Raw genomic sequence first — 24,163 nt, forward strand, 5'->3', positions numbered from 1 at the left:
TTCTTTATTGAATGACTACTCTGGTATTTACAGAATTTTGGAAGACTGAAAGAAATTCCAAAAATTTTTCTTTTTCACTAAAATCTGTACTTGTGTGCAAAGGAAAAATTTGAGAGGACTAAGTCTATGACCTAGCACAGACGGATGAGCCCTGTCCAATGCAAGGGTATATCGCCCAGCTTCAAGTTGCAGTTTCTAGCAGTTTAGGCTGCCCAATTCATTGAGGGAAAAGTGCAGCAGCCAGGGCTACACCTATAAGGGCCCAGACTACATAAAGCAGCTGTGTGAAATGGCCCACATGACTTTTCACATTAACAGTGACATTACTGTTGTAAACCCACTTAGCCACTTCTCACTTCATCAGTAAGCCCACAGTTGCCATTAGCTGGTCCAAGACTCCTGAAATGCTCAGATTAGGCAGAGCCTGAGATTTTACTTCGGTTTATAAATTTTTCTTTGACTACACTAAGTTCACAGAAGGCCCAAAGTGTTTGTGCCTGCCAGGAAGCTCTGCAGGAAAAGCTTTATTTTCTGGGATACCTATAAGTTTTTCAGAGCCCAGCTCTGGTATCTATTTGCTCAAGCCGTGAATCCTTTAATTTTTTTTTGTTTGTTTGCTGCCCCACTGTATTTATCTAATCAAGAACAAACCCCATTTTGCATAAAAAATTATGTTGTGCAAAAAACCTAAAACATTTTTTAAACATCTTCTAAGATCTCACAAATAAAACCACTGGCAACAGCCTAAGAAAGGACCACTCTTGGGTGTCGCCAGTTCAGTCCCCCTTGCCTCCTTTCCAGGATCCAGCTTCCCTAAAGCAACCTCATGTGGGCACACTCTTGTTTTGCAGCACCCACAAAATAATTTGATGTTGCTACACACCTGTGAAGAAGCAGTAAGTTGCTTTACACCGCCTGTGCTTTAGCACTTGAACTTGTCTGTGGACAATCTCTATGGAGCAGCCAGTATCTGGCAGCTGGTCTTGCCAGACACAGGCTTCTGAATCTGCTCTGTTGTTTGCAAGACAGACAAGATGCGGTAGAAAGGCATAGACTTGTCATATTTACTGTCATAAAATATATTTTCCTACCCACTTTGCTAGTTTTAATCCCACATCAACACACGGCAGTCAGAAATCACACTTGGAGACCTAATCAAGTATGTGCAGTATAATTAATCATCTATCAAATGCTAGAAGAGAAACCAAATTCTTCACTGATTTATATTATATTAAATCCAATTGGATTAGATGAAGAGCAAAATTGAGGTTGCAGCTGGTACATATACATATGTACATCATGTAAGAATAGAAGTTTATGCTCTCATTTGTAGGCTAAGCTGTAGAGAATGAAGTTCAAGCTAAAAACATACAGAAACCTTAAAATATGATTGTATATTTCCTGAGACTTCTCAACTTGCAGCAATTGTTACTTAGAACTGATTGCAGACATAGTAAAACTGTTATTGTTTGGATTATTTCTTCCACTGGTTAGTATATCTAAGAAAGGCAGTGGTATATGTATGATTAAAGCAGAAAACAACTAACTCCAGCAAACTTTCTTGTACCTCAACTCAGATTTGGTTTGGTCAGATTCACTAGCAATGTTGCTGAAGTTGGATGCCAGTACTGTCAACTGTGTAGTAACCAGCATGACACCCTTGAGACACAGCTACAAGAGGAGAGTAATCTGGATAATTTAAAGTTTGCATACCATTTCCACATAGCAAACCCAGTGTACTGCCACATTATGTATTCACTAAATATAAACCCTACATGTATTTGATCAAATTGTCCAGCAGAGCCCTCAGCAAAGATAATTTATGATTGGATAAATAACTTGCTGTTTTAAAAGAAAAATTGAATCCCCAGAATTACTATAGAGTATCATAAAAGTAAAAAAAGGAAAAATCAGACTTCATCTACAGCACTCCTAATGAAGAAATGTTAAGTTGAAACTGCATGGAACACAGGTACTCTTCACATGGTATAGAAATAGTGTAACTGGCAATCTACTAGGGCACATTAGTAACTTCTTTAAAAGTATACATGTCTATTTTCTTGCTTATACATGCTGTAGTATAATGCATGTAAATTTGATAATATTCTTGTGATCAAAGACATGTTTGGATGTGCCAAGAACTATATCTCAACTCAAAATAACATTCCCAAAAGGAGGTAAAGGGATGGATATGAAAGCAGATACAGTTCAATCACTAAAAATACATTCAGTTAAAATATTGGCCTGATCCATACAAAGATTTAAAACACTTTACATCAAACATACAAGAAATGCCACTGAACCCTCTAGCTCTCTTCTATTGATTACACAAATAAATATTGTCAGTGGCCATTATGAATAGAAATAATCATCCATTTGAATGAGAAATTTCTTTCCATCTATGAAACTGGTTATTCATTACATCATATTTTCATTTATCAGAAAATAAGAGTATTTCAGTTTGTTGTTTCATAAACTGTCAGATTAAGGTAAAAATCTTTAGTCTTCTTTCTCTTTTTGCTAACAAAAAGCCGCTTCTCCTTTTTGTCTTTCTAATTTATTAGTAAACACACACATGAACATCTCTACTTACTACGTTTTCTCTTACTGATTTGGAACAAGATCTCCAAAAAAACCCCTGTAATTTAGGAACATCAAGTCTAATTTCAAGAGTGGCATCATTTGGGAGTGTTAATTCCCATTAAAACATCAGTTTTTCTCACACAAGCTAAACTACAGAATTATTCACGTTTAATTATTTTAAACTTTTTAAATTAAAACACTTTTTCATGCTCTTTGTAATGTTAGAACACTATTTCATTACTTATTTTCACCTTTGTTTAATATAAATATTCTATCATCTATAGTCATATGCTGTTGTAACAGTGCTCCTTTTACATCTTCTGTCTTGCAGCAAAGTGTCTCTATCTGAACTCAGATAGTGATTTTGCAACTCTAAACTCTGCTTTATATTTATACATTTTTCTATACTTTATCCCTCTTTAATAAATTAAACCAATGGACCTGTCTGGGAATTTTCTGTTGGATTTTACCTTCTCAGATTCCCCAGCGAGTCACTAACGGTGTTCTTCACCTCTTCCTTTCCTGGGTTAAAAAATCTTTCCTTCAGTGAACTGAATCCTTGGAAAGGCATTTTGTCTTTCTTCTTCAGTAAATCCCTTATGTTAACAAGCATTCACTTCTGCTGTCATATTTCCCGATGCCAGATTCGGGAGCCTCCGTTGGTCCCCTCGGTGACCTCTGCAATAACAACCAGTTGCTCAAGAAAGGAGAATGGAAATAATAATTAAAAAAACAATAAAAATAAATCAAAACAGATCTTCCAAAGCCAGAAAGTCAGCCGGGAAGAGCTCTGGAGCGCAACCCCCTCGGAAGCGCTCAGAGACTCGGCGGTCCAGCGCGGCGGCTCCGCCGCGCACCCGGGCAGGGTCGGGTACCTGTCGGGGGCAGGTAGTCCGGAGGCTGCGGCTGGTGAGCTGCCGGTGCCCCTGGGCAGGACGCGGCTGCCTGCTCCCCGGGCAAACCTCAGGCTGGCTCGCCGGGGCTCATCCTCAGAGCCTCCCACCCTCCCCCCCCGCCTCTTTCACACCGAGATCCTGTACAAGGTGGTGCTATAGTAACGGACACAATACCTGTCCTCAAGCCACTCCGGTTCATTAATAAGACCTCATCTATGGCAAGTGCAAGAAGTTTATTAAACATTTACGAGTTCTTTCCACAGAGAGGGAATTACTGCAAGCTACAGTTCCCATTCACTATGTACTCCTCGCCCAGATGAGCCCCTCTACCCCAATGCACCTGCTGGTTTGATCCCAGAGCCACCGTCCCCAGCCTGGTCATTTATTATTGATGTTCCTGGGCCCATGGGCAGACAGACGCAGAGAAGCATTGGTGCAATCCTGTTTGAATAAGCAATGAAAGGCTGGCTATAAATTAAATGCACTGCATTTTTGAAACACAAAGTGGCTGAAAGAGGTGAACCAGTGCAACTCAATGTGACTTCCTGACGAGAACACACTTTTTCTAGCATGGTGGAAATTATTTAATGAAAACACTTTTGGAAAATGCAGCCTGCCAGTATGCTCATCAAGTCTGCATGTTGGCTGGAGTCAAACAAAGAAATTCTGCTTTCGGCAAGGCCTCAATTATTGGGTTTGGGTTATGGAGGAGAGGAGAGGAGAGGAGAGGAGAGGAGAGGAGAGGAGAGGAGAGGAGAGGAGAGGAGAGGAGAGGAGAGGAGAGGAGAGGAGAGGAGAGGAGAGGAGAGGAGAGGAGAGGAGAGGAGAGGAGAGGAGAGGAGAGGAGAGGAGAGGAGAGGAGAGGAGAGGAGAGGAGAGGAGAGGAGAGGAGAGGAGAGGAGAGGAGAGGAGAGGAGAGGAGAGGAGAGGAGAGGAGAGGAGAGGAGAGGAGAGGAGAGGAGAGGAGAGGAGAGGAGAGGAGAGGAGAGGAGAGGAGAGGAGAGGAGAGGAGAGGAGAGTCAGCGCTTGAGATCTGAGGAAGTTTTACTTGGCTGGAGACTCTTTTGTTGCTGAACTGGTTACAGTTTCTTTTGCCACCTTGAATAATTCATGTGCTGTAGAGCAGTGTTGGAAAACTCTGGGCTCAGCACAGCTAACTCAGACATTTGTCCTATCAGCCAGTCCTCTCATAGCAAGCAGTATGCACAGCTAGTGCCATGGGTCCAGCCAGCTCCCAGCTCTACCTGCTCGTGTGGCTGTAGCAGGGCTTCTCTGGGTGTATTTCTGTCTAGTTGGGTTGAATAGAAACTGCTCTCACTGCCAACTCAAGGACTGCCTGGCAAATCCTCCCTGCAGCATGCCTTGCTGCCCTGAGAGCAGCTGCACCTCCTCCTCCTCATGCTGATCAGGCTTGAATCTGGCCATCACCACAGCTGAGCAAGAGAAGGCAATTCCTACTCATTTCTCACTCCAGACCCCTGGCCCTGGCGCACCCTGGCCCACTGGGGCAGTGGAAAGGAGCACAGGTCCAACACAGTCACGTGCATGCTTTAAAACAGGGTCTCCAGTTCTCAGAGGGCACACAGAAAATGCACTTTAGCAGTCTAACTGCCAGACATTAGAGGGATGTATGTTTTTAGGGATATATACATGTAGAAGTATATAATGAAGCTACATTTGATTTAAGCAAACATATATTCGCTAGCATTTGGGATAGTTTTCTGAATGCTCTTAAGACAGCTGAACACCTGAAACTATGTAGGAACCCAGATCCAAACTGGAAATGGTGCAAATTCTTGTGCAATGAATTCACCTTGGAGGACTGGGGCTCAGGTTGGAAAGTGGTGTTCAAAACCCCTATCTCCCAGCAGCTATGGAACGGAGGGTTTTAGTTTGCCCTTCTTTCTGGACTTTTGGTGCTGCTTCAGTTAAAAAGAGAACATAGCAGACACAAGAAAGGAACTATGCTCAAAATTTAGTGATTTGTTCATTTATCCACGCATTCCCTAATTGTATTTCACACAGAAGTCTGAAGTCTGGTGTTGGTGCATTTGGGAATGCTTCAAGCAGCTCCCTCAGAGGTATGTCCTGGCTGGCACCTGGCAGGGTACGTTCCCTTCACGGATGGAGGGACTCTCATTAGGGATATTGCTAATATTGCTAACCTCACCACTAACAGAATTGTGCATTCTCACATCAGATGCCACCTCCCCCTCCCCCTCACACTTTGCAATCCTTCCATTGCCTGCAGTTCTGCAGTGCTGCACTGGTGGCTTCTTTTGAAATTCACCAACTCCTTCCCTAAGGCTTAAAGTAAGGCTGTTACTCTTGCTTCTCTGTGGAGTGGATGCTCAACAGGACCAGCACTGCTTCTCCGCTTCCTCCTCCCCAGGTTCACAGCATAGTAAAATGCCCAGACTCCAAAAAAGCTGCCACAGAGAGTGTCACAGCAGCTTTGCAGTGCCCTGTTCCTGTTGGGGCACAGTCTGTTGGGGCAACACCCAATTCCCAGCAAGAATGCACTGGATGGGGCCATGGCAATCCCTATGCAACTAATGCCAGTACACATTTTGGAGCATCAGCTGTGGAAATCACTTTTCCTTAACAAGACCTAACATGATAGCCCTTATAGACCCAGCTGTCATTGTTCCTAATTCTTTCTTTCCAGTTTTAACCTTATGCCTTAATTTTCTTTTACTGAAATTAAATTACCCCATTGTGATTCTCCTTATGATGTCTCAGACCTTCTTAAAACACACTGTATTATACCATATCATTGTAATTCTGCTGCTTGCAAGCTGGAATCTAAGTCCGAGACACGGCATATTTTGCAAAACTGAAACTACTCCTGGCCCTTACAACTTGTAGTTACGACTGAAACTACAGACTCATATCCCCACAGACCTCTAGTAAGGCTGTATTAAAACTGTATTTTAGAGCCAATATGGACATAAAACCAACGTGCAGACAGCCACTGCTGTGGGCTCATATTCTATCAGTACCTTGGACGGTCAAGAGTAAAATGAGTTTTAAGAAAACTTGGAAATTGGTCAAGTGCACATATAGATGTGCCATACTAACAGCAGCTGTGCCTTGCAGACATGGGGCTAGATTCAGGATTGCAACATCCCCTTAAAAAAACTAAGCATGAAAATGTCAGAGCTAGCAATAAACATAACTCTCACTTGGAAGAATAGTTTCTAGAGCTGTAACTAAATGTACACCTAGAGGCTATCTCATTTGTTACAGCTATTTCTTTTGTTGAAAAGCCTAGAAAAATCATCTTTATGCTATTCCTACTGTTGATACCTCAAAATAACAGTTGAGGTAAAGTCTTTGCCACATTTAAAGGGTGAATTTTGCTACTGTTTTCAGTGCAGACTGAATAGCATACACATTTCATGTGCAGGTGTCATTCAGACAGTATGCTTCTGTTAATTACCATTCCTGATACAGCCTTACAAGCAGCCACTTTTCCCAATGTTTGGAAAATATAAAAATTTTAACTTCTTACAAATATTTAATCATCATAGTCATTCACACCCTGACACTAACAACCTGGGAAAGTCAATTTAACCTTTTGGTGTCTCTGCTGAATTAACATAAAAATGCTTCACTTCATGCTTCGTGGTCAGCCTTTACAATAACCAAAGGCTGCTGGGGTCCTCCAGTGGAAAAAAATGTTGTCACAGCCTGGGCAGTTGAGGTCAGACTAGAATAACCTTGTTAATTTTTAATCTGTTTCTTTTCAGTTCAAGGCCATGTGATTACATCCCTGGTGGTTGTGAGCGGCTTGTTGGATCAGAGATTGCTCTTGTTATTCCTTTGGAGGATACTTGTGGTTTGTAAAGTGAGTTACTTATCTGTGGCTCTGGGCTTCCCAGGTGACTTTGTCTTTTAGCACTAACCAAGAGCTCAAAGGCTAGAAAATCCTGGGTGCGCTCTCTCCCTAACTTAAGATTTCTTTAAACTGAATTAAAACATTTTGATGTTTCAAAAATAAGTCTCTTTGGAAGTTTTAAATACCTCCTTTTTTCTTCCAAATGGAGCAAAACAATGAAGCAGAAGAGATGAATACTGGTTTCATCTGCACTTAGGTCTTACAATTGGTAGACTTTGATGTCAACAGCAGTGTATGTTTGACAACAGTTTTCCTATAGACAAGACCTTGGTAAAAGTTGTCTGGTAGATTTCACAGAATCATAGAATCATTTAGGTTGGAAAAGACCCTTAAGATCATCGAATCCAACCATTAACCTAGCACTGCCAAGTCCACCACTAAACCATGTCCCTAAGCATGATATCTACATGTCTTTTAAATACATCCAGGGATGGTGGCTCAGCCCTGGGGAGCCTGTTCCAATGCTGGACAACCTTTTCAGTGAAGAAATTCTTCCTAATATCCAATCTAAACCTCCCCTGGTGCAACTTGAGACTGTTTCCTCTCATCCTGTCACCTGTTACTTAGGAAAGAAGACCTATGCCCATGTCACTACAACCTCCTTTCAGGTGGTTGTAGAGAGCAAGAAAGTCTCCTCTCAGCCTCCTTTCAGCCAGGCTAAACAATCCCCCTTCCCTCAGCTGTTCCTCATAAGACTTGTTCTTTAGACCCTTCACCAGCTTCGTTGCCCTCCTTTGGACACCCTCCAGCACCTCAATGTCCTTTTTGTGGTGAGGGGCCCAAAACTGAACACAGCATTCGAGGTGCGGCCTCACCAGTGCTGAGTACAGGGGGATGATCACTTCCCTAGCCCTGCTGGCCACACTACTTCTGATGCAAACCAGGGTGCTATTGGCCTTCTTGGCCACCTGGGCACACTGGTGGTTCATATTCAGCCAGCTGTTGATCAACACCCCAGGTCCTTTCCCACCAGGCAGCTTTCCAGCCACTCTGCCCCAAGCCTGGAGCATTTCATGGAGTTGTTGTGACCCAAGTGCAGGACCCAGCACTCGGCCTTGTTGAACCTCATACCGTTGGCCTTGGCCTGTTGATCCAGCCTGTTCAGATCCCTCTGCAGAGCCTTCCTACCCTCAAGTAGATCAACACTCTCGCCCAACTTGGTGTCACCTGCAGACTTACTGAGGGTGCACTTGATCCCCTCATCCAGATCATTGATAAATATGTTAAACAAAACTGGCCCCAATACTGAGCTCTGGGAAACACCATTTGTGACTGGCTGCCAACTGGATTTAACTCCATTCACCTCTACTCTTTGGGTCCAGCCACCCAGCCAGTTTGTTACACCTGTCCAAGCAATAAGCAGCCAGTTTCTCCAGGACAATGCTGTGGGAAAAGGTGTCAAAGGCTTTACTAAAGTCTAGGTAGACAACATCCGCAAACTTTCCCTCACCCACTGAACAGGTCACCTTGTCATAGAAAGAGGACCGTTCAGTCAAGCACGGCCTGACTTTCATAAACCCATGTTGACTGGGCCTGATCACCTGGTTGTCCCATACATGCCGTGTGATGGCACTCAAGATGATCTGCTCCATAACCTTCTCTGGCACTAAGGTAAGGCTGACAGGCCTATAGTTCCCTGGATCCACCTTCTAGCCCTTGGAAAGTGGTTTGGTGAGCACTTCCACCAGCTCCCTCTGTACCCTTGAGTGGATCCCATCCGGCCCCATAGACTTTTGTGAGTCTCAGTGGTGTAGTAGGTCACTAACCATTTCCCCTTGGATGATGGGGGCTTCATTTTGCCCCCCGTCCCTGTCTTCCAGCTCAGGGGGCTGGGTATCCCAAGAACAACTGGTCTTACCATTAAAGACTGAGGCAAAGATGGCATTAAGTACCTCAGTCTTTTCCTCATCCTTTGTCACTATATTCCCCCTTGCATCCTCCTTTTATTGCTGACATATATAGAGAAACATTTTTTATTGTCTTTTACAGAAGTAGACAGATTAAGTTCTAGTTGGGCTTTGGCCCTTCTAATTTTCTCCCTGAATAAACTCACAACATCCTTGTAGTCCTGTTGAGTTGCCTGCTCCTTCTTCCAAAGGTCATAAACTCTCCTTTTTATCCTGAGGTCCAGACAAAGCTCTCTATTCAGCCAGCTGATCTTCCCTGCTGGCTCATCTTTTGGCTTATGGAGATGGCCTGCTCCTGTGCCTTTAACATTTCCTTCTTAAAGAACGTACAGCCTTCCTGTACTCCTCTGCCCTTCAGGACTACCTCTCAAAGGACTCTGTCAACCCTTCTCCTAAACAGACCAAAGTCTGCCCTCCAGAAGTCCAAGGTAGCAGCATCGCTGACCCCTCTCCTTACTTCTCCAAGAATTGAAAACTCTATCATTTCATGATCACTATTCCCAGGATGGCCTCCAACCATCACATCACCCACAAGTCCTTCTCTGTACACATACAACAGGTCCAGCAGGGTGTCCTCCCTAGTTGTCTCACTCACCATGTGCGTCAGGAAGTTGACTTCACACACCCCAGGAACCACCTAGACTGTTCCCTCTGCTGTATTGTATTGTAGCAGATACCTGGTAAGTTGAAGTCCCACACAAGAACAAGGGTTAATAATTGTGAGACTTCCCCCAGCTTCTTATAGAATATTTCATCTGCCTCTTCATATTGGTTGGGTGGTCTATAACAGACTCCCACCATGATATCTGTCTTCTTGGCCTTCCCTCTGATTCCTACCCATAAACACTCAATACTATCATCACTGTCATTAAGCTCTAGACAATCAAAACACTCCCTAACATACAGGACTACCCCATAGCCTCTCCCCTCTGAAGCGGTTATAGCCATTTATCGCAGCACTCCTGTTGTGTGAGTCATCTCACCATGTTTCCGTGATGGCAACTATGTCAGAGTTTTCCTGCTACACAATGGTTTCCAGCTCCTGTTTGTTGCCCATATGCATGCATTGGTGCAGATGCATTTCAGTTAATCCCACTACATTTTTGCGGAGAGAAACCCTAGTTCCTATGTGACCAATATCAGGCACTTCTGTGGTTTCTAACACATCAATAACCCTTGCATCTTTGCTGCCACATGGATCTTCATCCCCTACCTCCACCAAGATGGCAGAGAGAAGGACCTTGCTAGCACACTGTCCCTCAAATATTGGTGTGCTGTCCCCAGGCTTATCTCTTGTGAGCTTGGTTTTATCCCTTCCCTCCTTCAAATCTAGTTTAAAGCTCTTTCAGTGAGCCCTAGTAACTCCTGCACAAAGATCCTTTTCCGTCTCTGATCCTAGAAAATTTTACTCCTCAAAAAAGGGTTGAAAACAGCTCAAAAGTTAAGTGGGGACACAGAGGAAGAGACAAGATGATCCCATATATTTTGTTTCAGTAGGACAAAAAGCTAACATCACATTTGGGGTCCCAAGAAATCACAAAATCATAGGTTAGAAAGCATGACATCTCTAAATGAGTTTATTTTACCTTCTTTTCTGAAGTTTCAGGGAGCATGAAAGTCACTCAAAGTTGTAATTGTCACTTCACCTCAGGAGGCAGAGCATTCAATAAAACAAATAAAAGTTCTCCAGTATGAGACAAGAGTTGTAATACCGCATTTCTCCTGACACAGGGGCATAGCACTCTAGGAACAAAAATGCTCACGTGACACTTGCCCATGGTCAGCTTCTTCAGGTGGGGGACCGCAGCAGTCAGCTTTTTCCTGAAATAAATTATTTCCAAAAAAAAAAAAAAAAAAATGGCAATTGTGGATTTCATGTGAGAGTCACTCATCCATTATATTTCCAACAGAAATCACAGCTATAGGTACATTAAATAAAAGAAACAAGAAAATTATTTTCCAGACACAACAAGAACAAACATTTACACATGTTGCAGAAGCGGCCATGTAAAGGTAAGTGTGAATGAAGATCATTTAATTTATCATGTAACTGAGTATCAATCAACCTGACATTGATACTATCAACTGAGCGTTAACACTTTTCAAATCAGAAACCTTACCACAGTATCTGTTTGTAAGAGCCTGTGTCAGATATGTGCTCCCTGGAAACACGGGATTATCAGCATTAGAATATGAATTCAGGATTCAGAGGGTGAGGTCAGGGTTCCTAGGGGAGTTTTCATATTGCCTTCTCAAAGGAGTTGTTTTCAGCACTTTGCATGTGCAAAGATTCACTCAGATGAAAAGCATATTTTATCATTAGACATGAAACTTTGGGGTGAAACCATTTCTCCCTTTGTATTTGTACAGTGCCTGGTGTACTGGAGCCCCAATTTCTATTGACAGCTGTAGGAGTCATTGTAATATTACATAAAAGAAGGGTACTATAGGAATTCAGCCTTCAAGATCTACAGCATCTGACATCAAAGATAAAGGGGGTGTCCTGGGACCCCATGTTATACAAGGGTTTGGATTAAATGATCAAAATGGTCCAAGTTTTGAAATCTATGGCTTTACATCCGGACTTTTCCTACATAAATAAAGATAGATACAAAGACTTCAGGATTTCAATTTCTATTTTACTATATATGAGAACTGAGTCCTTTCCTCATGTGTCAAAATGCTTTGTGTTGAGTCAGCCCAAATAATATGTTCAGATGCTCTGTTTCCCTGATGTCTGTGGCAAAATCAGCATTAATTTCAAATAGTTAAAAAATTAATCTTTAGTTTCTAGTTTCTGCTTCTTGATCAGATAGATAATAGGAAAGAAATTTGATCACAGTTGGACAAGAAATAAAGATAGCGACTCCTGGGATGTTAACAACAAATAAAACAATAATGGAAATAGGGATTATAGTTATTTTAACTGGAAACTGCTAATTAAGTGGTAATTTATTACACCTTACACAGTAAGGAGGAGGGCTTTAAAAGCATTTCTATATAGAAAGTTACTATGTGAAATACATCTATTTATTCACAAAGGGCAGAGCTTCTCTACCATTGCAGTAGCTACTACAGATACATTTAACAATGATTTCTGTGCATACAGGAATACACTATTTTACTTTTTTACTTTCACAAAGCAGTATAAGGAAAATCTTGGAAATGGATAAGAACATTTCTATGTTTGCAATTTATTTGAAAGTTGCTTGGGTTATAGTGACACCTTATGGTAGTTTTACTATATTTTACAGATAATTTTGAAAGTTAAGGTCTCATAGACTTTTACAGCTTGTCACTAACAGCAAGGAACAGCTTTATGTTTTTAGAAATCTTTCTGTTACAAGTTACTCAAAAGGTCATTCCATCTCTTCAAATTTGTGGTTTCCTTTCTGCCCTCACTAGGAAAATACATTTTAAAGGGGAATAGTCTTTGGTATTGTCTTCTCTCCGTGTTTAACAGATAATCTATGCCAGGCAGTACATGCATAATATGCTATTCAAAACTATCTGTGGTGATGCACGGCTTGTGAGTACAGTCTCTTACTAGATTGATTCACCAAATTCTAATATGTAGTTCATTGTGTCCTCTAGTCCCAGATCTGAACACTTTAAAAGAAAGCATCTTGATAGAAGTTAAAGTAAAAATTATTTCCTTTTAAATACTGTTAAAAAACAAACCTGTGGAATATGTAAGTAAATATCCCAACCAGACACTATGTGAAGATCAGAATTCATAAAACCTGCCTACCTGGGGCTATCCCTTACATGAATTTTCTACTGTCTAATAGGAGCTATCTTGCTCTACAGCCCTTCCCTCACTTGAAGTGCAAAGTCAGTCCCTCTAATGCGCCAATGTTTTTCATAAAACTTACATTAATTCCTTACTTTTAGTATTTTAATCACACTTTCATCAGACAAGGGTTGAAAGTGGGCAGTAGGCTCGAAGTTGCAAAGGGCTGAGAGGGAATGAGGGAGAAAGATAACTGAGCAGTCACATTAATCCTAAAAACAGAGCTGAAAATCTACATATGCTACAATTTCCTTGGAAGGGGGAGTTGTTTTTGTGCTGAACTGCATTTAGGATTTTTTATTTTAGAATAAAATAAGCTCCAGAATATCTTTTATATAGCCCCTTCTCATTAAAAAATTGATTATGGCATAGAGAGAGACACAGCTTAAAATGATAAGTCAACTTTTTGTTTCGCTGAGCAAAATAAGTCTGCTTAAAATTAGTATTTTAAGTGCTGACAACCTATGTAAGTGACTAAATATAATGTAATCTCTCACAATCTGTAAATTAAAAAAATGCAAACTTTTTTTTTTTGCCAGACTTTTAAAAATACTCATGCTGAACTAGCTGAAATCACTGGCTTAACAGCTAACATCAGTTGCATTTTTTTTTGAAAGAGCAGAAGGAAGACTAGCTGTATTTCCATTTCAAAACTTTAGTTTTTTTCAAGTTAACTTACTGAGCAACACCGAAGAAGCAAACCCTTCTCTTCATTTTCAATGCATGCATAAAAAAGATCTGAGGAAGAATACAATTCATCAACTGTGGCATCCCGAAGGGCATGGTGACCAGTAATGCACAGTTCAGGACAGAGCTTGTTATTACTAATACTTTTGTTCAAATAAATTTGTTTTAAAACACACAGGTTTAATAAAGTTACTTTTTTATGAATCTAATCTCTTACTAGTTTTCTATACTAGGCCTTTTACCCACCTTTCACCAGAAATTGTCTGCTACAGCAAAATCAGGGGAGTTAAAAAAAAAAAAAAAAAAAGGAGTAATTTATTCAACTTTCTAATCACAAGCATTCAATCTAAGCATGTGGTCACTTCTAACAAAATTAAACACACTGAAATGAAACACTCCAATTAGTGTGTTATGACTAAACTAAATCTGAGCTCAAGCAGCTGCCCTTCAGCAGCTGCAATAGCTGTCAGGAGAAGTTAACCTCCTTCATGAGGCAGCAGCAGCATCCAGCACCCTCTGCACAGGCAATTTAGGAATTTAAACAGAGCGGATGGGAAGGGAATACTGCTTCAGAGAAAACAGATCCATGGCTGTGGGGCTGGCACTGGATATTCTGTCATTTCAGCAGATGACAGTTTCCATTCCCCCCCTTTTTTTTTTTTTTTTTTTTTTTTTTTTTTTTTTAATTCCTCTGTGATCTGGATTCAGTAACCCTCTGGATCACTTGCCTGCAGTCTCATGCTGCCCATAGAGCCCGTAGCAAAGGAGACACGTGCCCACTCTTCAGCCACCTCCATCGCAGTCTGGCAGCTTCCCGGAGCTGGACCAGCAAGCAGAGATGTAGAGCCTCAGGCTAGGTTCCCTGATGCAGTCCCTGATAGCAAAGCAACAATCTCCAGCTGAAGAGCAACAGGCATAAAGCTCAGGCTATTCCAAATTCAGCATTCTCTTACAGGGTATCAACAGAAAAAAAATCATCAGAGCCCTCCAACATTTTTTGCCCTTCTATGATTTTACACGGCCATGTGCTGCCTGTGGGCATTGATGTAGGAAGAAAATTGAAGCTAGAGAGCATCTGCAAGAGATGGCTGCACCAGAAAGGGCCTGGAAAAGTAGCAGGCACAGAGTCCTAAGAAAAATTCCAACAAAAGAAAGGCTATACATGGGATTGAGTTTGATTAAGATGGCAATTATGTGTGAAGAGAACTCCATTTATTTAATTTCTCCAATGTGCAGAAAAATGAAGGGTTTGTACTATCTATGTCATGAAAAGAACAAGGAAACACCTCCTACCCAGTAGCCAGTTAATGATCTGATAAGCTTAAGTAATATTTATAGTGCTTGCTTAATCAAAGAGCTTCAACTGTATGGTTCTGATTTGTAAAATGTGGCAGTGAGTATAATGGTTATCAGTCAGTAACAATCAAGTAATTAATTTTTTAGGAAACATAAAACATATATGCAGAATCAAAACTACCAAAAACTCAACTGATTTTAAAGTTTCCTGCTTGCCAAATAATAAAAAAAGAACAGATTAAACAATAATTTAATCCTGCATGGGATAATGTAAATACATTAGTACTTTATATTGAAACCATTCAGACTGCAGAAATGGCATTTAGTATCTATCAAGTCAGAAATCCACATCAAAAACTATTTCTCTTGTTTGTTTTATACAACAGATCAAGGCTTTGAGCACAGCTGGCATCAAAATTGTATGCAGTGTGTTCCAAATATTTTAAATTATATTTTTAATTTTTTAGATAGATTTTTGTTTCTATTTTGTAACCAAGTAAAGCCAGGCTTTGTAGCATAAAGCTTTTTGGGGAAAGGTTACATATAATATTCCTGTTTAACAACAAATGTATGAAAGCTACATTTTAGTGTAATTTTATTTTTCCTGATTCTCCTGCTCCGATTTTGTAATATACAATTGTAAGACTCAATCACTGTAAAACACAATTATTTTTAGAAATTCTTTAAGAAAAAAATGTTTAAAAATCTACATTGTGCCATGTTAGGATAGATTCTTTAGATAAAATTTATTGCTCTAGTTCCAGATGTACCTGATTGCTTCATTAGCATTTTTGTTTATTTACACTTATTTGAAGTCACTTCTGTGACACCAGCTAAGCACTTACAGCTTTGGTGCTGTAGGTAAGCATTTATCTTATCAGCATAGCAGAAGCAGAAATATTTTTTCTAGTTTTTGGTTTCTTTTTTCTATTTTTTTTTTTCAGTTTTCTTCTCTAGTATTTGATTTTTCTGTTTGTTATTCCTCCTTGTGGTATCTCATTCTTAAGCCACTCAATGGGAAGGAAGCATTTAAAAGTTTTGGGTTTGTTTACTCTTACAAACCATAGCTTCAAGCTAGCATTAAGGAGACATGGAGACAGACATGAACAACCACTGCCTTTGTAGTAACTTTAGCTCCCAACACCAAAACCCTTGTTTTTCAGCTGAAATATAATAATGTTTTCATTGATGTAGTTTCAAATGGAGCTTCTGCTTTGATCATCCTTGAATTGAATGGCTAATTATTGCAGAACAGTGTGAAACCTAGTCTTCTGAATGTTGTGCAAAAGGTGATGCATTTTAAGAAATTCCATTTTAAAAGGCCAAATAATGATTAAGGCACAAGCAAAATGTCTGACCAAAGAAACCCTTTAAAAATTGGTAAGTAGATATAGGCAGGCCATTAAATCTCTGTCATTTCTAAGTTTCCAGATGCTCCACATCCATGACTGCCTTAATTTGCAGTAATAAACTGCACTGGAGCTATAATAATGTAGTTCATTGGCAGGTGTCCTACAGAAGAAAAAATGAATTTTTTTTTTTAAGTTTATAGTTTAATGCTAAAATTTATGCCTAAAATACTTGATTTTTTTTTTTTTAGAGCTTGAATAACTAGTATTTATTTAGCTGCTCTTGGGTTTGTGCATGGGTAGGAGTTTATGCCTGAATTCCTGGTTTATACGTTTGGAGGTGAGTTTAGCACAACAAATAGGGATCCACCTTGTCACACTAAGAGTTCAGTTTTCCAATCTACTGAGCAACTGTAGCGGTCTCCAGCTGGTGATGTGAGTGCAGGGAGCTTCTGAGGTGCAGGATAAAAGCGCAGTTGTGTCCTGCAACAGGAAGAGAACACTGAATGAACGGTTCCTAAGTCCCCACAAACAGCTCATTTCCTACACCTACGGAGCTGCGCTCCTCACAACTGCAAACTTGACAGGGTAACACAGCTCTACAAACACTGATAGAAAAAAGGATTAACCCAAAGCTCTGGTGTATGATGTACCTAAAGGAGGGACTAGAAATATTTAAGTGATGAAGCAGAGACAATTAGCTGCCAATATCAAAGTATTCCAGGCAAAGAACAATGAACTGCATAGACCTCCAGCTTTCCCTGTTTGAAGACTCGAGTTACCTAAATTCATGAAAGAGTTTATGAAATTGTGAGCTTTAAACCACATCAAACTAACCCAGAAATCTGCATTTCAGCACTTGAGACTTTCTTGCTTAATGTACAGGTAACAGTTATGGATCCTACCAACGTCCAGAAATGGATGAGACAAAGAGAACATTACCACAGTAAAATACATTCAAGTCAGATCAAGACTGGGATCTGCTGAGCAACTTCAGGCTGGCATTTTCCCAGCAGGGTGCCATGAAGTATGTCTCTAACTTACTGAAAGTCCGCTCTTTTATCTTCTGCTACTACTGACTGAAAGCTGGCATATCACAGGGCTGTACTACCTTGACGGATACAGCTGTGGGAGCAATGGGGATGCTGTCATCCTCAGTGAATGCAAATGAAGAGGGAATTGGAGCCACCTGATCAATCTCTTTCTTCTTTTACTTTATCCTCCCATGCCATTTCCAGCAACAGTGAGGCTTCTAAGCAGATCAGATCTCACGTCTCATACTTGATCAATTTATACCATACAAAAAGCTGAGAACTAGCTTCCTTCCGAGTGATGGCAAACTAAGCCTAACAAAGCAGAGCATCTTGAAACCCAGGTTTAGAGAAAGGACAGGTTTCTGGGTAAATGAGCAGTGAAAATGCAAACTGAGATCACTATGTGGTGTCAGAAGCCCAAATTTTGACATGGGCTTAGTGCGCTTTCAGAAAAAGTAAATGCTAATTTTAGAGACATTTAGTGCATCAGTTTTTCCCCAGGACTTTTATTCTTTGCATGCAGTCAATATGTTATCACATTTTACAACGTCCGGATGGCAGCAACCACTCTAAGAAATGAACTCAAAATTATGTGGGATAAAATGTATTTCAAACAAAATATACAGTGATAAAGTTTTCTACATAAGTTACTGTTAGTTATTTTATGGAATTTTTAAATAAAAATATCTTCCAACAAGAAAATATGAAAAGTTCATTTATTTCCATAGGCAACTTCATTCAGAGTACAAAGTGATATGAATTTCTTGAAACTGTCACTGTACCTTTTACATATTTTTAAAGTAACTGATCTAAAAGTTGATAGAAGAATAAATTTGTTTTTGAAGAGCTGTCCAATAAACCAGATATGCACTAATGCCATGCTATGACAGTTCTATTTATGAATCACAGCTGACACTACAGTAGCATTACTTTATAGATCTCATGAGAATTTTAATGTTTTACAATCAAAACATAAAACTGCCACTAGTACAGACAGTGTACAATTAGACAAATAAACAAGTATTAAATATTTTGCACAAGGCCTGAGTTCACTATAACACATTTTGATTTACAACTTCATCTCAGAAATCTGTACAGCACTTAGAAGTGTTTCAGAGAACTTAAAGACAATACAACTTCAGGGGCTTATTTGTTCTGTTGATACAAGCGTGAGGCCTGGAAGGCAAGAGGATTTGGTGTATAAATACAAGGTAGTACTGCCTCGTGTAATTTCCTTATAAAGCAGTCGAAACCTAACAGAAAGTAAGGTACAAGGCAGGACCTCACTTGAAAAATCATCTAACTCATCTGAAATACTCCAGATAGGTTTCCTCACAGCTATTTCGTAGTTAAAGTTCACAATGAGTATATAAAATGCAGCATATCTCTTAACAAAGAACAAAAAAGGGTCACATATACAACAGGGTATTTTTTCTGTACTCCCCCCTACCTATAGTTCTTTCACTGGAAATGGCACAAATCAGTGATATCCCACCCACCCCCAGTAAAAAAACTCCTAATCAATAAACAAAGGTCACTCTAAAGTCCAAAAACTTCATCTGCAATGAGCGATCCAGTGTTCATCAAGTTATGTTTTAAAAACCTTCCTTTTCTGCTTAAGTCACGTAGATGTAGGTAGACTAAGCATGTACATTTATAATAGGTAACAAAAGTATCATATAATTGTTAACCTGTATGAAAGCCTTATGGAATTTGATTCAAGTCTAACTTCTCATTTAGTCTTTGCTCTTTTGGTGCAATTGAACTGAAAATCTAAAATCGTGTAATCTATACACACACTTACTTATCTATCTACAGACATAGATAACATTATAACAGGGGTTATAATACAATAGTTAACACACATTTTCTTACTTTAAAAGGCCATCAGGGTATTTGTTGATGTTCCACATAAATGTGAAACAGGTGTTGCTAGAAAGACAAAAATATAACAGAAAAGGAAAGTTTCAAATAAGGCTTGAAATGTTGTGCACCTATACATCCAAAAATTCAGCCTTCTACTTGGGGTACTCGGCATCTGCCCAGACCTGTAAGGCCACAACTTCCCCACAACATTTCTAATTCACATCATCATTGAGAGAAGAAGACTTCATTAAAACAAACTAGGGCATTCTACCCATGTTTCCAGTAAAATTTCTCTCCCCATCTTCCAAATCACTGGTGGACTCCTTTACCTTTCCAAAGACTCCTCTGGTACTGTTGTCCTCCTGCATAAGCAGGTTCCACAGGCTGTTCTGTGCCTTACTGGCAACACTTGTGTGATGAAAAGGAACAGAAAATCTGCTCCCTCCTCCATCCTTGAAATGACACTTGGGCCATTTCTCTGTTTCTCTCCTCTTAAGAGAGCCAGATCTAGGGGCTTATGAACTAATCTGTAACAGTAGTTTCCATCAGCCCCAGCAGAGAAGGTTTTTCAAGACTCTTTAATACAATCCTTCCATTTAGCAGGATTAGTTTGTTTCCTAAGACTGAGTTTTCAGAGGATGCTTCAGAAACTTTCATACTTAAAATTAAATGGAACCAACAACTCTAATATGGAAAACACTGCTGTCTTGGTGCAGTCACATTCACTTAGCATACACCAGACCAGCCAAAGCACAACTGATGCTTATACTTAAGATGTACATCTATTTCCACTTCTTTTCTCCTTTTGTAGTAAACATATTACACATAAATCAATTAAAGAATAGGAACATAGTCCCTTCTCTTTACCTCTCCTTTACAAATGAATGTAAAGTTAAACCAGGTGGGCTGGGCAGTTCAACCCAGACCCTGCTCTAAATTTCCACAGTGGAATAAAGATCTGCTTGCAGTGGGTGAGTACAGTGGGCGCACAGGCTGGAGGCTGTAAGATGATGATATAACCTGCCAGGCTTCCATATTTTTTCCTTTAAATCACATTGAATACAAAGGGCAGAAATTTTGTGTAATTTATAGTGTTGTCCAAGGCATTTTAAAAGAACTTATTTTATGTCAGGTTACTTTTTCAATAACAGAATTTGCAATTTCTTAATCAGATACCAATTTTAAACCTGTGGTCTCCATTTTCTTTTGCGTTAGGGCTAGACAGCCCCTTCAGGCCCAGCTAGGTCTAACACTGCTTTCCACCAGTCTAAAATCAGAAGGCCCCTGGAATGTCCATATTTTGTACCACTGTCCCTTCCTCTTTTACCTTTCCATACAACTTGGATGTGAAGTACAACTGTTGCTCTCAAACAATGGTATTCACTCTGGCCACAAGATGAGTCTTCCAGCCTCTTGCAGGGTCTCAGAATGATGGCTTGTAAGTGGAGAGATCAACTGGACAAGGCTTCCTACAGAAAAACTATTGTAGCAGGAGCCAAATGGCACCTGACTTACCTGTTGTAACTCCTCTTTAGGTTGAGAAGAAATAATTAGAGAACTTCACACCCATTCAGCTTCCTGACACACTAAGCAGGAAGCATCTACAAGGAAGAGGGATTTGACCCTCTCATTTTAACTGAAGGTAGTTTTAAATTCTTTACTTTTTAAATACCTAGGAAATTTTGTTATAATTTTCATAAGCACCATTTTCAGTTTTCTTTATTGTTATTCTTCTACTCTGGTCACTCTGAAAACTGCAGCAAACAAGAGAAATCAATAATGTTCTCAAATATAAGTAGAAAAAAAATCATGTTACTTGAGCAAGATAAAGATCTTATTCCATCACATTACCACTGCATAGAAGAGCCCTTCTTAATTTGAACATGTAGGATTTTTTTTTTTTACTTTGTTCTTACAAATTAGTCTCAGATAGTCCATGCCAAAAGTACATATGCAAACCCCACAGTTTAGGAGGTCTAGCAAATAAAATTTGATTTCTTTTTTTTCAGTTAATTTTCCCTCCAATAGGTTAAATGAAAATCCAGTTCTGAAAAGCTCCAGGTCCGGGGGGATGAGTGACTGAAACCCCAGATCAGGACACTGACATTTAAGACTGCCTTTACCGTGGACGTATTAATTTAATACATTGTAGAGTCCTAACAGATGTTATTTTTAATATAAACTTATTTTCCAAATAATTTAGAGGAATAGAGATTCAAGTAATTCTTTAAAGGCTTGCCTTAAGTTACCCTAACAAAAAGTAGCTTTCAAAAGTTGACATAAAAGAAGACATTAGTGTGATTGAGAGTATACAGTACTAGTAACTGTAAATGAACTTAAATAGTTTAACAGTTCCAGTATTGTCTTAAGTTTACACAGATATCTTAACATAACCTACAATGTTTATCATGAATATTAACAGCACATAAGCATCACAATGTGTTAGGTATTGTTTTCTAAACCACAATTTCACTGGTCCCAGGTATTTTAAAATAATTGGACTAAGGCAGCAGCTATAATACATAAACAATTCTTTAAGAAATATGCTTAATGCTATTACTGCTTAGAACTGTGGAAATATAACAAAATACAAGTCACATTTACAGCATAAGGCCCTTTGGTTTCTTAAGCAGCAAATGAAAGAACAATTTCTTCAGTGAAAGGCTTTGAAAAATAAAGCATGTAGGCTTTCCATAAAAAAAGGTAACTAGCTCTTTCCTTCTCAAAATAACCAGCTATAGTCTTCAAAATATTATGTAAGAAAGCTCTTGAAATTCCTAGGAAAGAAAAAGTTAAAACCCAACAGTGGTATCTGACAGAGCAGAGATTCTCTCATGGGCAAGCTGAACATACATCTTCTGGGAAGTAGAAGAAACTACTGTTTGGTTTTCTGGAGAGCTTTATTAAATTTGGAGTAATACAATAAAAAGGATCTGAAATATCTGTTTATTTCCCATATATTCTAGAGCTTACAAATCTGTATTTGAATACTCACTTCATATTCATCTATCCTTCATAAGGACTTGAGTTAAAATTAAAATTAAATAGTTTATTCTAGTCAAGGCAATTTACAGCAGTCTGCTTTTCCACACAGCCATGTGCAACTTGTATGAGGCAATCCTTTTCCATCTCCTCAACAGAGCCAAAAATCTACGAAGTAATTTAAGATACTTCTGTGCAACTAAAGAGTGTGTGTTTAGTTACACAGAACTGCTTAGTTACACAGCTGAGGCACTCAACATCCGAATTTTACATTCTTTATAGGAGGTTCCATAACCACTCATACTCTTTTTTCACATCAGTTAGAAGCAGTATCAAATTAGCCAAAACACTGGAATATATAATAAATGTGATCAAGCCACCACATGTATTTTAAAATCCTGCTTAAGTGGTATATTGCTTTTGCTATGGGGCCGGTAACAAGTATCTGTCATTATAAAACAGGTTGTAAGCCAGCATGACCACTGAAGCAGTGTTCTTACTCTGTCCCAAACTTGCACAAAGTTTTAAACCAACTTCTTATACCTCCTGAGCCTTGAAGTTTACTACCACATTATCTTATAAGAGAAGAAATACTAAATATTTTCTCTTCCTATCCCTTTACATGGTTACTGGTTAGAGATCTTTCTATATAACATGGCTAACAAAACTTTTTGAGGCAGCGTAAGAATTTATATTTTGCAAGCCGTCATGTGACCAAATGACAGTTTGTGCCAAATTTAGGCAACACAAATCATCAAGAAGAATTCAGCAGACACTGAAAGGACTGGGCTGCAAGATTTTGTTCACTAGCATTATTATCCCCTAGGCATTTTTATTGAATTTAAGAAATAAAATTTTGTAGGAAATTTCATAGGAGTTGATTGAGTACACTTCTGAATAATTTTGAAATACTTAGCTGCATCTTTTTGATTGAATATATGCATTCTACCTTCAGTGCTCTGCTGTTCAGTAAAGAGACAGGAAATCTTTATCATGTAAGATGACTTTGCACGTACACAATTCCACTGCATTACCAGGTGAATGCGAAAATCAGGTCTTTTTTCCAGTGCAAAGGTCTTTACTGGGTTGAATGTTTCCCCAAGTCATGCTTTTACTAATCAAAAAAAGATGTTAATCAGCTTACCCATGATCCAAATGTCATCAATCTTTGAAAGAAGAAAGCATTTTACCCAAAAAGATCCTTTAAGTCATTACTAGCTGAGCTGCTGTTTGTCATTGTGTTTGCTGGTTGTGCGAAGTTCTGAGGAGCAAAGAAAGGATTTCCCTGTATACCAAAGCCAGGCTGTCCTATCACGTTCATCTGAGGTCCCAAGACAGAACTGCTCGCACTTGGGGACCCCTGAGGGGGTACAAACTGATTAGCCCACTGGCTTGATTTCTGTTGAGCCAACTGTTTCATACTAACTTTGGGTTTTTGAGGACCAAATAGATTATCTAAAGCAGACATATCTGGGGGTCTGTTTTGTTGTGTCAGTGGAGAGATTGCAGATGCAGCATTCATAGGACTGTAATTTGGCATATTGGCAGTTGGTACAATGTTCATCTTGGTTGCTCCTGTTGCACTTGGACCACTGAAGAAATTCTGAGTAGTGGGACCAGCTCCCATACTGAATCCAGAAGTCTGAAAACCCATACCAGTATTTAGTCCATTTGTTATATTTCTCTTTGTGTTGTCAATAGGTGATGAAAATCCCATTCCAACACCCATAGAAGGGACAGAAGAGAAGCTGTTTGAAGATGCAACTTTAGCTTTGTTGATAGAGTGGCTAGTCAAAGATGACATATTATCTATCAAGGTATCTGTCAAGTCTTTTGTCTGCAAAATACACAAAATGCAGTTAAATACTT

The 24,163-nt window shown here is 39.5% G+C and overlaps 2 protein-coding genes across 3 annotated transcripts in view; both read right to left on the minus strand.

Annotated features, from left to right (window-relative positions):
- Window positions 1-3,542, minus strand: part of SLC17A8 (solute carrier family 17 member 8) — a 30,352-nt gene extending 26,810 nt beyond the window's left edge. The window contains exons 1-2 of the mRNA XM_033010193.2: window positions 3,459-3,542; window positions 3,054-3,261 (exon numbers count right to left, since the gene is read on the minus strand). Coding sequence (XP_032866084.2) covers window positions 3,054-3,196 — 143 coding nt within the window. The 5' untranslated portion in view covers window positions 3,197-3,261; window positions 3,459-3,542. The remainder of the gene's footprint in view (window positions 1-3,053; window positions 3,262-3,458) is intronic.
- A 14,606-nt stretch (window positions 3,543-18,148) lies between these two features.
- SCYL2 (SCY1 like pseudokinase 2) overlaps window positions 18,149-24,163 on the minus strand; it is a 42,908-nt gene continuing 36,893 nt past the window's right edge. For both annotated transcript variants that reach the window (XM_042792466.1, XM_042792465.1), the window contains one exon: window positions 18,149-24,131. In XM_042792466.1, the coding sequence (XP_042648400.1) occupies window positions 23,481-24,131 (651 nt within the window). In that variant the 3' untranslated portion in view covers window positions 18,149-23,480. The remainder of the gene's footprint in view (window positions 24,132-24,163) is intronic.

The sequence above is a fragment of the Tyto alba genome, unplaced genomic scaffold, assembly GCF_018691265.1.
Source record: "Tyto alba isolate M040663 unplaced genomic scaffold, T.alba_DEE_v4.0 Super-Scaffold_2, whole genome shotgun sequence".
NCBI lineage: Eukaryota > Metazoa > Chordata > Aves > Strigiformes > Tytonidae > Tyto > Tyto alba.